The sequence below is a fragment of the Rhinatrema bivittatum genome, chromosome 1, assembly GCF_901001135.1.
Source record: "Rhinatrema bivittatum chromosome 1, aRhiBiv1.1, whole genome shotgun sequence".
NCBI lineage: Eukaryota > Metazoa > Chordata > Amphibia > Gymnophiona > Rhinatrematidae > Rhinatrema > Rhinatrema bivittatum.
In genome coordinates this window covers 20,098,451-20,113,306 of record NC_042615.1, presented here as the reverse complement: position 1 = coordinate 20,113,306, position 14,856 = coordinate 20,098,451, and the positions used below count along the sequence as shown (strand labels likewise).

Genomic DNA, 14,856 nt, shown 5'->3' with positions numbered 1-14,856 from the left:
ATTTTGAATTTTAATAAATTATTTGGAATACTTTGGTGTTAGGAAAAGATTTTAGCATCCCCCCACCCCATCAATAAGCAGAGCTGAATTAGTCAGAATGTGGGCGACGTCATCCGGCGGCACTGAGTGGACCTCTTTCTTAAGGACCAATGCAAAAAGCTGAGTGTTAAAACCATGCACTGAAATTCAGGACATTGATTCTACTTCACAAGCTTTTTTTTTTAAACTCTTGAATCAGTAGGCTAATGGTATGTTAATGCATTGGGAGTTAGAAAAAAAAAAAGCACATAAACAAGAAAATGTGTGCACAAAAACATGTTTATGCACACAACACATTTTCCACACAAGATTTATGTGCAGAAAATGTGAAAAACTTTGATTTATATTCCACTTTTTGGTACTTCAAAAAATGTGTTAAGAGCAGAGAGGAGCATATCTTTTGTTGTGCTCCCAACACACACTGTTTTTAGTGCAGAAAGCTTTTCGTGTGCATAAATAATTTTTTGTGCAGAAAACGTGATTTTTATGCACAAAGCATGTTTTCTGTGCATAAAATCCTGACTATAGGTTCCAGTATCAGAACTCTAGCTTTCATCCATAGACCAACATTAGCCCTGGCAATTTTATTCCCTTAGAATTAAGCATTATATTTCCAGCACTAAAAAAATCTTTTTGCATTGGTGAGTAATAGCTAATGCCTTTATTTATTTATTTTTAACTTTTATATACCGACATTCCTGTATAAAATACAAATCACACCGGTTTACAATAAAACATAACTTCGCCTGTGAGTGTTACATAGAACAATCAACAAATTATACTAAAAAGCATACATTACCTTTGTCAGAAATGTAAAACAATTATAACAATTATAGCATGGGATTTGCATGAGAGGGCGCTAAGGATTTCTATGTGCATATTTTTGGTGCGCACAAGTCACTGCATCAACAGTAAAAATCTGCACACACAAATTATGCCCACAAAACAGGAGGTTAAATTAAACTGCGCTGGGTTGAGCACAACTTATTGCATTGGTACCCTACCTAGTAACATTTTTGTTCTGTGCATATGTGGGAATTCCTGCTCAGGCGTTGCCTTATGAGTCCGCTCAGTCTTTTTTTGTCTGAGCAATGGCACGGACTTGAACCTCTCCCTCTCTCTACATTTCTTCTTTTATCAATAGTTTTTCTAACTAAAAATTTGTCTTGCTGTTTCATCAGTTCACCCAACAGCACTTTCCAATGCTACCATCTTAAAAAAAAAAAAAAAAAAAGATTTCTTCCTCACAATATTAGGGAAGAAGAAAACCACAGTAAGTAGATTTAAAGACTGCATTTGTGGCAGAAAAATATCCATTACAGATGGACATGGCCTTATTACATTTGCCTGGATCCTGACCATAATCAGGAGAATTGTTATAACTGCATACGGATGTCCCCACATGTATAATATCCATTAAAGAGAGGTTGGCCCCTTGCCCCCTCTTCTGTATATAGTATTTATTCTATTTTATTTCATTTTATTTATATATTTATTGCTCCGTTCACCCCTTCTTTATTTTCCTACTCCAAGTTAAGGCTTCCTTGTTATAATGTAACTGTATGCTCCGTATCTCTTGTTGATTGGTTAACTGTATATTCTGCTTAGTTCATTGTAAACCGAATTGATTTGATTTGTATCAAGAAAGTCGGTATATAAAAGCCTTTAATAAATAATAATAAATAAATATAGAAAGCAAGGAACTGTGATGAAGCTTGGGGAAGCCACAATCAATCTTCCTTCTGAAGTGCAGTGTCATCTGCCTCATTGGGAAGGGAGATAGGCAGAAGCTACTTCAAAATCTCTCCTGACAGAACAGGCCGAATCCTCTGAATCGAGTAGACACAGTTGATATGCTTTGAAGAATGAGGCGCCACATTGCAGAAGTCTGAGCACTCTGTACCGAAGAAGCATTGATGCTTGAGTGCTCTGTTGACGCATGGAACTGCATCAGCATTGTCGACCCATGGAGCACAGTCAACACCATCAACCTACAAATCTCTAGCACTGTTGATGCAATGTTTGTTGACGTCTTTGCAGTTAGATGCATCGACATGGGTTGTAACTCTCCATATGCAATTGTACATGGGTCACAAAAGTCACTTTACAGGATCAGGAGATATACCTCTCTCTGCCCCCCAAATCACTAGAATAGTCTTGCCAAGAAAATTACTTAGACCAAGGACTGTATCTAAAAAATCGAGATCCCATCTATTCTATAGTGCTCTTATTTCTGACCGACCTCTGTTTCAAATTTTACAGAGTCCGGAAGATATTAAAGTCCTAGTCTTAGAAGAGGATATTCCACCAATCAGGCTAGGTCAGAAGACACGTCAGCCACTTGACCAAGTAGTAGATTTCTTTCTTTTTGGTGGCTAATGAAGAGGGTACCATCCAACCTCTTTTTCAGGATGTCAACTTTACTCCCACGAGAGGGAGTCATGCCAACAGAGGGATTCTGTTGTAGGGACAAGAAAGTTCAAGTCGCAGTCTTTTCTGGTAGCAGACTCTAGTCACTTAGAGAGGTCTGATGTACTTCCTCTGAGTGACCACAGACCCCCACCTTGGTCACCATCTTTATCACTGGAGTCCTGGAGAAGAAACTAGCTAAACACTTTTCACTACTTTATAGTGCCTGGGGAGGTCAGGAAAAAGGCTGTCTATAGAAGCTGAACAGGACCTCAGTACAGAGATCTACTCCTGTATTCGCCGCCAAGACTGGAGAGTTCCAGAACCCTTAGAGTGAGTTCTCTGTCTGCAAGGCCAATGGGGGCACACGGTATTTAATAGTTACCCTGCAGTGCTATTGGCCAGAAAGCTATTTCAGTGTTACATGTACTCGGGGCAGCTGGGATGTGTATGCTGATCAAGCCACCTTCAGTCAAGGCAGTATCCAAAGCCTGTGTTTAAACTACATTGCAGAGGTCAAACACCACTTGCAGGCCAGCACACAGGAAATGAGAACTCTGGGGAAAAGTGTCACGGGGCAGAACAATAAACTGCAGAGCATGCAAAACCCCTGTTTTGCCACACCTAGCTAATGAAAGCTTCATTTGAGCCATTAGATTCCAGTGAACTGAATTACTTGACCCGGTAGGTCATTTTTGGTGGCGGTCACTTCAGCATACAGAATCAATGATCTCCAGTCTCTAGTGACTTATCCACCTTATACAAGGTTTTTTTTTATAAGATGTTTCTGCACATGCATCCTAGGTTCCTTCCTAACAGGCCGATACAGTACAGTGCACTCCGGAGCGCACTGTTAACCTGCAATTGGACGTGTGTTTTCCCTTACCCCTTATTCAGTAAGGGGAGGAAACCGGGCGTCCAACCCGCGGCACCTAATAGCGCCCTCAACATGCAAATGCATGTTGATGGCGCTATTAGGTATGCGCGCGCGATTCACTAAGTAAAATGTGCAGCCAAGCCGCACATTTTACTTTCAGAAATTAGCGCCGACCCAAAGGTAGGCGCTAATTTCTTCCGGCACCAGGAAAGTGCACAGAAAAGCAGTAAAAACTGCTTTTCTGTGCACCCTCCGACTTAATATCATAGCGATATTAAGTCGGAGGTCCCGAAGAGTAAAAAAAAAAAAATTTGAATTCGGCCCGCAGCTGTCGGGCCGAAAACCGGATGCTCAATTTTGCCGGCGTCCGGTTTCCGAGCCCGTGGCTGTCAGCGGGCTTGAGAACAGACGCCGGCAAAATTGAGCGTCGGCTGTCAAACCCGCTGACAGACGCCGCTCCTGCCCAAAAAGAGGCGCTAGGGACATGCTAGTGTCCCTAGCGCCTCTCTTTTACCGCCGGGCCTAATTTAAATACATTAACTTACTGTATCGCGTGCACAGGAGAGTGTCCTGTGCGTGCGCCGGGAGAGTGGGCACTTGTCCGCTCTCCCGCGTTTTTTACTGTATCGGCCCGTAAGATAGTTTGGGCTACTGCCTTAATTCTCCATGAGATATTGTTTCCTTAGCCACGTGCTCACAAAAGTGATCAGCCTTACACAGTCTGGATTACAAAAGATCCTTAATTTTCTATCTGAAGCAGACTGAAGCCCTTATAAATTTCTCCCAGCATTTTGTTTCTTTTGATCCCAATAAACCTGGACTTACCATAGCCAAACGTACATTAATTGGATAGCCCAGTTGAACTCGGCCTCCATGGAAGAGAGGTGCAAAGCTGCAACAGGAGTTCCAATTGAATCTTTATTCAGTTTCAAAATAATTACAAGTTCAAAACCTTGAATGGCTCCCTTGGATGTTCAGCTTGGAGAAGAGATGGCTGAGCATGGATATGATGGAGATTTATAAAATCATGAGAGGACTAGAACGGTTAATGTAAATCGGTTGTTTACTCTTTCAGATAATAAAAGGAATGGGGGGCACTCCATGAAGTTAGCAAGTAACGCATCTAAAACATCAAAGAAAATTCTTTCACACAGCGCATAATTAAGTTCTAGAATTCGTTGCCAGAGGATGTGGTTAAGGCAGTTAGCTTATCTGAGTTTAAAAAAAGGTTTGGACAAGTTACTGGAGGAGAGAAGTCCATTAACTGCTATTAATCAAGTTGACTTAGGAAATAGTCACTGCTTATTCTGGCATTAGTAGCATGGGATCTCTTTGGGTATTTGCCATGTTCTTGTATCCTGGATAGGCCATTGTTGGAAACAAGATGCTGGGCTTGATGAATCCTTAGTCTGACCCAGTATGGAAACTTTTTATGTTCTTATGTTCTAACAGAAAGGGATGATTATCAAAAAAGGATAAAAAGAAACAAAGGGAAACATGAGAAAAATATTACTTGATAATCCACTATTACTTAGACTGCAATAAGGGAGTGTACTAAAAAGAAAAAAAATACATGCCTAAAGGTTATTTTGGACTAGGATACAAACACAGCCTGTGAATCAGGCTCTTTAGGACAAGTTCTGTGAAAAAAGCCTAACTGCAGACTCAAAGACGACCTAACTTAATAGAACATTTACAAGCAAATTGTAATAGAAACATGGCATCCAGGGCAAGGACTCTGGATTTCTTTTGGTTTTTGTTTTTTTGAAGGAGCAATTTTCTTCTCTCTTATGTCTCCCTAGTAACATCAAGGAATATTGCAGTCTTCTGATCTAAAAATCTTTTCCTTCAAGCAAAAAAACATCTTGAATCCACTGCTTATCTGGCTCCAATACAAAACTACTACAGATTACAGACTAAAAAGGACCAAAAACACCTCTCTTTTTTTTGTTTATACAAGAAATTCTTTTTGAATTTATCCACTGATATGACCTCATATAGGCATTTTTTGGAGCCAATTTGGATGAGTGTGCTGCATAGCAAGTAGTATATTTCGCACTACCACTCAATATATAATCATAGGTCATCTAACGTCAATTTTTTGATTTTTTCTGTGCTAGTTTCACCATTGTTTGTGCTCATTTCATCATCATAAAACTTCTTATATTATTACTTTTTCATAATAGTACTATAACTTAGCTTGTTCAAGACATCAAGATTGAAGAATCTGAGCGGCTCTGTGCCGTGAGGATGACTTGCCCAACACGGTCCGTGTTTCGGTTCTCCACCTTCTTCATGGGGCCATCTATGAAAACATCTAATGTTAATAACTTGTGACAGACTTAATAAAAAACTTTTTATACCTTATTCGCCGCGGTACTAACGATATTAGTTGCTCAGTTAATGTTCCGTCTTCTGAGAAATCCGTCTCTTCAACCGGAAGCAGGAGTGACAGGACGCCATTTTTAAAGGACAAATGATCCAATGAGAAGTTGCAACGTCAGAATTATCTGCTACACATGTCAGCTGTGAACTTGCTACTAGATTCAAATCACAGAATACCAATCAATTTCAGCATTTAATCCCTCCGGATTAAATGCAGGCAAATCCCTCCGGATTAAATGCAGGCAAATATCCTTAATTCATCTTGTGATTGTTCTAGAAAATATGAAAGATCTAACTATTGGGCTTCCATAAAAAAAAAAAATCTCCATAAGTGATGATAAAGGAGCTCTTGGGGAAAATAAGAAGCCACAAGTTAGACCTCCTAGAAGAATAATCTACATTTTCTAAAGTAAAATCAAACCTTTAACTGAATCTTCAATCTATCTTAATTTCTCCTCTTGCTCTTTAATATGCTGAGCATGCACATTAACATTAGCGGTGAGATCATTAATCGAAGTAAACATCTTATCCGTTTTGGAAGTGAAATTCCTCTGTGTGCTTACAGTGACTGACCACAGTGTCTCTAATGTTACAGCAGCGGGTTTTAACTTGCATGATCCAAAGACACCGCAGCTCTGGAATCCATTTCTGCAGGAAAAAAGAGAGCCATAAGGAACCATGCCCAAAATGTCCCCAGTCCTAGGTCCTGCACTGGCCTTGAGACATGCTGCCAGGAGAATCCGAGTCCCATTAAAAGCGGCAGAAATACCAGCAAGCTCAAAGGATGCTGATGCAGTACCTTGGCGCTGTATAAAGTTGAAGTCTTCCAAGGTGGGCTACAAAGGGGTGGAAGACACAACTGGCTCTGGTAGGTGAATACGGATCACTCCCATCTCTGAGGGCCCAACTAAATCTTGAGAAGTGCCTTAGATAAAACTGGACCTAGGGGTATGTGGCTTCAGCATGCTGGTGGCTGTGTGCCGCAGGGCTGCATGGAGCAGAGATGTCGCCAGGGAAAATCACTGCTTTCTTCAGAAATAGCCCTCATAGATCTCAGCATGGCTTGATGGTCTCTTCTAGTCATGCTGTCCCCAGACAAGGAGTTTCATCCATACATTCACATCACATTGTTGTTTGTGTAGGCACTCCAGGCACAACAGTAGGTTTGATCAACCTGTTCTGTATTGCTTGAGGTTTAGAATCCAAATCCACCCCCATAAGGCTCATAAATTTTTTTTTTTAATGGTCTGTTGCCAACAAAATCATTTTTATCCATTGATGATATATTTTCCACCTTAATATCAGGGCAACCTATAGCTAGGATTTCCCATGTGTGAGGACTGCTGTATCTTGCTTCTCCTTGGAGAAAGCAGAGTTGCTTATCTGTAATAGGTGTTCTTTGAGGACAGCAGGATACATAGTCCTCATAAATCTATCTGTCTCCCCCAGGAGTTGGTTTCTATAAATTTTATAACTTGATATCAGGACTGAATGGGGTCCATGTGCACACTACTGATACAGAAAGTCCCACGCATTCAGTGGAGCATTTTTAAAAGTGTTGAGCTTGAATAAAGCTTTGATTTGGGCTCAGTCAATGGATATCACCCATGTGTGAGGATTATGCATCCTGCTATCCTCAGAGAACACCTGTTTCAGGTAAGCAACTTCACTTTCTTGCCCACAGGAATCAAATGTTTCAGGAATGATAGTGTAATTGAAGAAGGAAAATGGGTTGGCCAGCCCAATAACTCTGTGGCAGTATGATGGGCCGTTGTGTATGATTCTGGGTTTGATTTTCAAGCCGCCTGCTCTGCAGGCCATTCATGAACAGGCTGTTCACAGCTCCGGGGGAGGGAGTTCCAGCTGTTATGGACAGACTTAAGGTGTGTGCATACCAGAGAGAACCTCAGTTGGTCTCTGACTGAAGGATTATCACAGCAGTGGCTGGGCTAGATAGAATGGAAAACTTTACAAAAAAAAAAGATTGGGGGAAATACCCCCCGATTAATTTGAGTAACACTTATTTATTTTTCTTATTTATTTATTTTTATATACCGACATTCAATCTGAGATATCACATCTGTTTACATTCAGGTACTGTGGGTATTTCCCTATCCCCAGAGGGCTTACAATCTAAGTTCGTACCTGAGGCAACTGAGGGTAAAGTGACTTGCCCAAGGTCACAAGGAGCGACAGCGGGACTCAAACCCTGGTCTCTTGGTTCATAGCCCACTAGGCTACTCCTCCTCCACTCCATTCATAGGGCTAGATTTTAAAAGCCCTGCTCACGTAAATCCTCCCGGACTCTGGGGCTCATGTAGAGGGGCTGTTTTGCATAGGCCGCAGGCGCGCGTAAGTCCAGGGACTTCGTAAAAGGGGCGTGTCAGGGGCGGTCCTGGGGCATGGTGACGGTTCGGGGGCGGGCCGGGAGGGGGGTCTCTAGTCCCCCGGCACTGCGGCCTGTGCCGGGGGATGCGAAGCGGCGCGCGCAAGTTACGCCTGCTTCAAGCAGTTGTAACTTGCCCAACAAAGGTAAGGAGGGGGGGGATTTAGGTAGGGCCGGGGGGTGGGTTTGGTAGGGGAAGGGAGGGGAATGTGGGGGACGAGGAAGGAAAGTTCCCTCCGAGGCCGCTTCAATTTCGGAGCGGCCTTGGGGGGAACGGAGGCAGGCTGCTGATTTTGCGCAGCCTTGCGCGCGCCAACCCCGGATTTTATAAGATACGCGCGTATCTTATAAAATCCGGCGTACTTTTTAAAGATCTACCTCATAGTGCCACTCCACTGGAAGCAGAAAGGAGGACACTGTCATGCACCCAGACCTCCCCAACCCCCAAAAAATAAACGAGTGCAGTCTTTGGCGGCTAAGATAACCAAAGGTGAAGAGTATGTGCTTTAACTACATACGGACAGTTTACAAAATCCAGTTTAAAAATAAACATTTTTTTTCTGTTTCAGAAAAATATGACTATGTAGGTCGACTGCTAAAGCCAGGAGAGGAGCCATCAGAATACACAGATGAGGAAGATACCAAGGATCATACAAAACAGGATTGAACTTTGTACACAACCAAAGTCAGGGGCCTTCGGAAATGCAACCTCTTCTATTCCCTGCTAGAATATCCTGCGTGTCTGGGTAGAATTCAAACTATTCAACACATTTTGTACAAGGAAATAAGAGAAATTTCTTTTCACAATGAAGATTTTAATACTAGGCATTATGATTTATGCTGCCAACTCCCCCTCTCCCTCCCCTTGCAGTTGTTGTAATGTCAAGACAGACTTCATTAATAGGAGGTCCAGGGATAAAATTTGGAAAAATAATAAAATGAAATATATATTCACATGTTCACTTTTTTATCAGTAAATTGAGGCTATCAAAAGGCTCTTGATTTAGATGAGCTTCTTTCTTTTGAGAGAGATTGGAAACTTTGCTTTGCATGCTGTATTCCTTTTCTTCAGCATTAATGATGTGTGACTTTTTTTTTTCACGTACATTTGTACAAGTAGTCTGCACTACTGAAACAGGTGTTCAGATGTGAAGTTCCAAGTATGTTTTGTATGTGGGCTCTGTTGGCCCTGGCAGAGAAAGCTGCTTCAGCTTTCCTAAGAGAAATCACTGCAGATTGGGAGGAGGGGTACAAGGCTGTGCTTATTCAAAAGGACTTGAGTAAACAAAATATTCTCTTCAGTAGTTGCCTTCTGAAGCCAGTCTTTACCCCTTCCTCCCTTCCCCTAAGTCAAATCAATAATAATTGTGCCTTATTTCTCTTACAAAGACTTGAATTGTTTTAAGGGAAAGCCCCATATGTATTAGTTCAGTCACTATGAGCAGCATTGAGGCCGAAGGTGGTGTGTTCTATGTTGACTGGAAGACCTTGATGTCATTCTGTATATAGAATGTAAAAGGAATACTCAGTGTTACTGCCATATATGTTAATATACATAAACCTGATTAGCATTGTAATGGCCAAATGCATTCCCTTTCCCTCTTGCTTTTTTCATTTTTAAATAAAAAAAAACAAAACAAAACAAACAAAAAACCTCCCCAAGGAGCTACCTACCATTTGGGAGTGCAACCTTCACCGGTGTGGAGTTGTATGTTTGGGTGTATGTATGTCTGGGTGTAGGCATGAGAGAGACCTGGAAGGCCACTGCTTCTGTGGATATTGTAAATACGAGTACTGTTTTAATAAAGCATGTACAATAAACCAAAGTGTGCTGGAGTCAGAATTTATGTAGAATCTGTTATGTGGTGGTTTAGGATGTGATGACCAGGCTTCATAATTCTGCAGGCCACTGAATGATCCTTTTATTGCGCACATACTCCATTCTGTACTGTGGATACTCTAGTGTGTCTCTTGAGATTGGTTGAGCTTTGTGCTGTATGGTAATGTCATCAGGTCTGTAGTTTGGCACCCAGGTTTTTGTTAATGTCAGTGAGAGACAGTCTTATAGATTCTGTTCAACAGTTTTTCTGTGCCTGACAGACTTTGGACTAGTAAGTGTGTCTGTAAAATAAAATTTATGGCATTAGCAAAATTGCCTGAGGCTGTGACTTTTTACTGCAGAGGTGATGCAGACTGGAAGTTGTCACTAGAAAGATGATGGCAGAAAGACCATAAAGCCTATCTACACCAACTGCTCAGCTCTGAAATCCCTATTGTGCCTTCAGCCATCTTCTGTGCTTATCCCTTACTTTATTGAATTCAGATACAATTGTCTCCACCACTTCCACAGGAGGCTTTTCCGTGAATCCATAAACCCTGTTTATGTAAAGAAATACTTCCTTGCTCCTTCTTACCTCATCCCATGAGGTCTTGTACAGATCCTCCTTGCCATTGAAAGCAGCCTGCCTCTTGTGCATTAATATTTTAGAGATATTTAAAAACCTCCATCTCTCCCCTATCCTGACTTTTCTCTAGGGTATGCATATTTATATCTTTGTCCCCATATGGTTTACAACAAAAGCCATTGCCAATTTTAGTAGCCATCTTCTGGACCAGGTACTTCTGGTTTATATCCTTTTGAAGGTGTGGCCTCCAGCATTAATCACAGTATTCCAAAAGAGTCTCACCAGGGATCCATACAAGGGCAATATCGCCTCCCTTTTTCTAATGACCATTCCTCTCCCGATGCAGCCAAACATTTTTCTGGCTTTTTCCATCACCTTATCCACCTGTTTGGCTATTGGATATGATCACCTCCAGATTCCGCTTTTGTTTCATGCCTAGATGAATTTCACCCCTAGACACTACTGCTCCCTTCATTTTTTGTAGCCTGAATGTATGATGACTGCATTTTTTTTTTTTTTTTTTAGCATTGTCTTAGCTACAAGATTCTAGTTCCTCAAGCTTTGCTTGATCCCTACTTGTTTTCTATGTTTTCTTGGATGTCTACCCTGTTGCATATTTTGTTATTTACAAAATGGCAAAACTTTCCAGATAACTTCTTGTGCAGTATTGCTTACAAAAATGTTGAAAAGAACCGATCCCCCTCTGTGAGTTCTGCTTACTGCTACTCTTTATCACGTCCCACTTACGGAGTCAGTTACTTTAGGGTCCATACCAAGGGTGCTCAGTTTATAAGTCTCCTATGTTGAACAGAGTCAAATCCAAGCACATTACATCCAGTGCTCTTCCCTGGTTCAGCTCTTTAGTCGCCCAGTGAAAGAAATTGATCAGATTTGTTTGACAAGATGAACTATCTGTGGTAAAACCATGCTGCCTCAGATCTTTTAACCCATTGGAGTCTGTAAACTGCAGCGATCCATTAATTTACTTAAGCCAGAGGTCAAGCTAACAGGCTTGTAGTTCCCAGTCTTCTCTTTACTTCTACTTTTTGTGAAGAGGGCACCTGTCCACCTGTCTCCAGTCCTCTGGAATTACTCCCAACCGTACAGAAGCATTGAAAAGGGCAGCTAGCAGAGCTTCCCTTGAAACCCTTGGATGTATCCCATCTGGCAGCATTAGCTAACTTCTTATGAGCAGAGTTTTCTGAAAATCAGTTGAGCTTTACCTCATTTCTAATCCCATTTGTTTTCTGTGCTCCTATTCCTGGCACTTCCTCATTGAACACTGAACTGAAATATTTAAGTAATTCTACTTTTCCTGGCGTGTAGCCAGATGGACTCAGAACGAATGGGTATAGTATCCGCGTGCTAGCAGTTGGAGACGGATCTGACGTCAGCACGGGTGTATATATACCCCCACAGGAAGCATAGCAACTTAGTAATTTCCGTCTCCAAAGCAGTTTGGAGAGCCTGCACGCTCGCTGAGCGTGTTTTCCAAATCTACCCCAGATGGGTCGAGATTGTCGGACCAGTGGGTCCTCGCCATCATCCGAGAGGGGTATTATCTGGACTTTCATCATCTCCCTCCGGACAAGTTTGTGGAATCTTCATGTCCCATACACAAGAAGGCGGCATTGGAAGCTACCTTGGCGAGGCTCCTGTCCTTGAAAGCCATCATCCCAGTACCTGCCTGGGAAGTGAATTCTGGACACTATTCCATTTATTTCATGGTACCCAAGAAAGGGGGCACCTTTCGGCCTGTGCTGGACCTCAAGTCCGTCAATCGATACTTACGGGTCCCGAGGTTTTGCATGGAAACTGCGCTCCGTCAAGACCGTAGTACAGCCAGGAGAATTCCTCACGGCATTAGACTTGTCGGAAGCCTACCTGCATATCCCGATCCATCCGGATCATCAGCGCTACCTACGCTTCAAGGTTCTGGGGCACCACTTCCAATTCCGGGCTCTGCCCTTCGGATTGGCCACGTCACCGCGGACCTTCACCAAGGTGGTTGTCGTGGTAGCAGCGGCTCTCAGAAGGGAAGGAATTCTGGTCCATCCCTACCTAGACGATTGGCGGATCAGGGCGAAATCACGAGAGGAGAGCCATCGGACAACCGACAGAGTGATCGCCCTTCTGGAAAGCTTGGGCTGGGTGATCAACCTCAGCAAGAGTTGCCTTCAGCCTTCCCAGTCACTGGAATACCTGGGAGTACAGTTCGACACCCAGGCAGACACAGTCAGTCTCACTACCAAGAGAAGGTTAAAACTTCAGACGTGTATCCAGTACTTGATGGGCTCCAGTCGGCCCATAGCTTGGGATTATCTGCAGGTTCTCGGTCTCATGGCATCCACCCTGGAAGTGGTACCTTGGGCAAGGGCCCATATGAGGCCTCTACAACACTCCCTGCTCTCTCGCTGGAGCCCTCGTCTACGGAACTATTCCACGCACCTACCTCTACCTGCCAGAGTCCGGACGCAGTTACGGTGGTGGCTGCAGTCCGACCACATGAGCAAGGGGTCGAGGATGTCCTCCCCCACGTGGACTCTGCTCACCACAGATGCCAGCCTGAGCGGCTGGGGAGCACACTGCGAGGGACTCACCGCACAAGGGCGGTGGCACGGAGAAGAGTCAGCATGGAACATCAACCGTCTGGAGGCTCGGGCAGTCCGATTGGCATGCCTTCGATTTGCTCACAAACTGAAGAACAGAGCAGTCAGAGTGATGTCCTACAACGCCACCACGGTGGCATACATCAACCGTCAGGGCGGAACCAGAAGCCGACAAGTATCTGTGGAGATCGCCCCACTGATGGTTTGGGCAGAGGCGAATCTTCAGGACATCTCCGCCGTCCACATTGCCGGGAAGGACAACACCACGGCAGACTTCCTCAGCAGAGAACATCTAAATCCGGCAGAGTGGCAGCTGTCACCCACAGCCTTCCAGATGATTGTAGATCACTGGGGGATTCCGGACATGGATTTACTGGCGGACAAGTCCAATGCTCAAGTACCCAGATACTTCAGCCGCAAGTGCGATCCGTTCTCCCACGGAATCGATGCCCTGGTGCAGCCATGGCCTCCAGGGACTCTGCTATATGCCTTTCCTCCGTGGCCTCTGCTGGGCGCCATCATCCACAAGATTCAGAAACACCGGGGCCTAGTTCTTCTAGTGGCACCAGACTGGCCAAGAAGACCCTGGTACGCGGACATGAGAAGACTACGGGCAGGGGAGCCCCTTCCCCTGCCTCCTCTCCGGGACCTTCTACGTCAAGATCCCATCCTCCACGAGGATCCAGCTCAATTCTCTCTTACGGTCTGGCCATTGAGAGGGCTAGACTGAAGAAAAGAGGTTACTCGGAGCCCGTGATAGATACACTCCTCCGAGCTCGCAAGTTTTCCACATCCCTCACCTATGTAAGGATCTGGAGAGTCTTTGAAGCATGGTGCGATACTCATGGCACCAATCCACATGCGACCACAATTCCTGTTGTTCTGGATTTCCTGCAGGATGGGCTTCAGAAGGGTCTCTCCCTCAGCTCCATCAAAGTGCAGGTGGCTGCACTGTCTTGCTATGGTCCCAGGAGGGATGGCAAGACCATTGCCAAACATTCAGATGTTTCTTGCTTCCTGAAAGGAGTCAAGCACATTCGTCCGCCACTGAAGTGGCCAGTGCCTTTGTGGAACCTCAACCTTGTTTTGGATTTCCTCACGGGATCCACCTTCAGGGTCTGTCTCTTCGTTCTCTAACCTTGAAGATGGTGTTCCTATTGGCGGTGTGTTCAGCACGCCGCGTCTCAGAGCTACAAGCACTGTCCTGCCGGGATCCCTTTTTGAGAATCACTCCAGAGGCTATCCATCTTCGCACGGTTCCCTCCTTTTTACCTAAAGTGGTCTCACAATTTCACCTTAACCAAACTATATCCTTGCCTACCACGGCGGGTTTGATGAAATCTGAAGAAGGGCGTTTGCTACGCCATCTCGACATAGGCAGACTGCTGCCCAGATATCTGGAAATGACACAAGAAGTACGAAAGACAGACCATCTGTTCGTCCTATACAGCGGGAAACGACAAGGGGAAGCGGCCTCTCGGCCCACCATCGCCCGCTGGATTAAAGAAGTTATCAGAGCAGCTTACGTGGAGGCCGGGAAGTCTCCGCCTCTACAAGTCAAGGCTCATTCTACCAGAGCACAAGCGGCATCCTGGGCGGAATCTAGGATGCTGTCGCCTGCAGAAATCTGTAAAGCGGCGACGTGGTCATCCCTCCATACCTTCTCCAGGTTCTACCGTCTGGATGTCCAGGCCAGGGAGGACTCCGCATTTGCGAGGGCGGTACTACATGGTCCTCAGGCAGCCT

At 44.2% G+C, this 14,856-nt stretch overlaps 1 protein-coding gene across 1 annotated transcript in view; it reads left to right on the top strand.

Annotated features, from left to right (window-relative positions):
• Positions 1-9,932, top strand: part of PGRMC2 (progesterone receptor membrane component 2) — an 85,784-nt gene extending 75,852 nt beyond the window's left edge. The window contains exon 3 of the mRNA XM_029591734.1: positions 8,666-9,932. Coding sequence (XP_029447594.1) covers positions 8,666-8,763 — 98 coding nt within the window. The 3' untranslated portion in view covers positions 8,764-9,932. The remainder of the gene's footprint in view (positions 1-8,665) is intronic.
• Positions 9,933-14,856: the final 4,924 nt, after the last annotated feature.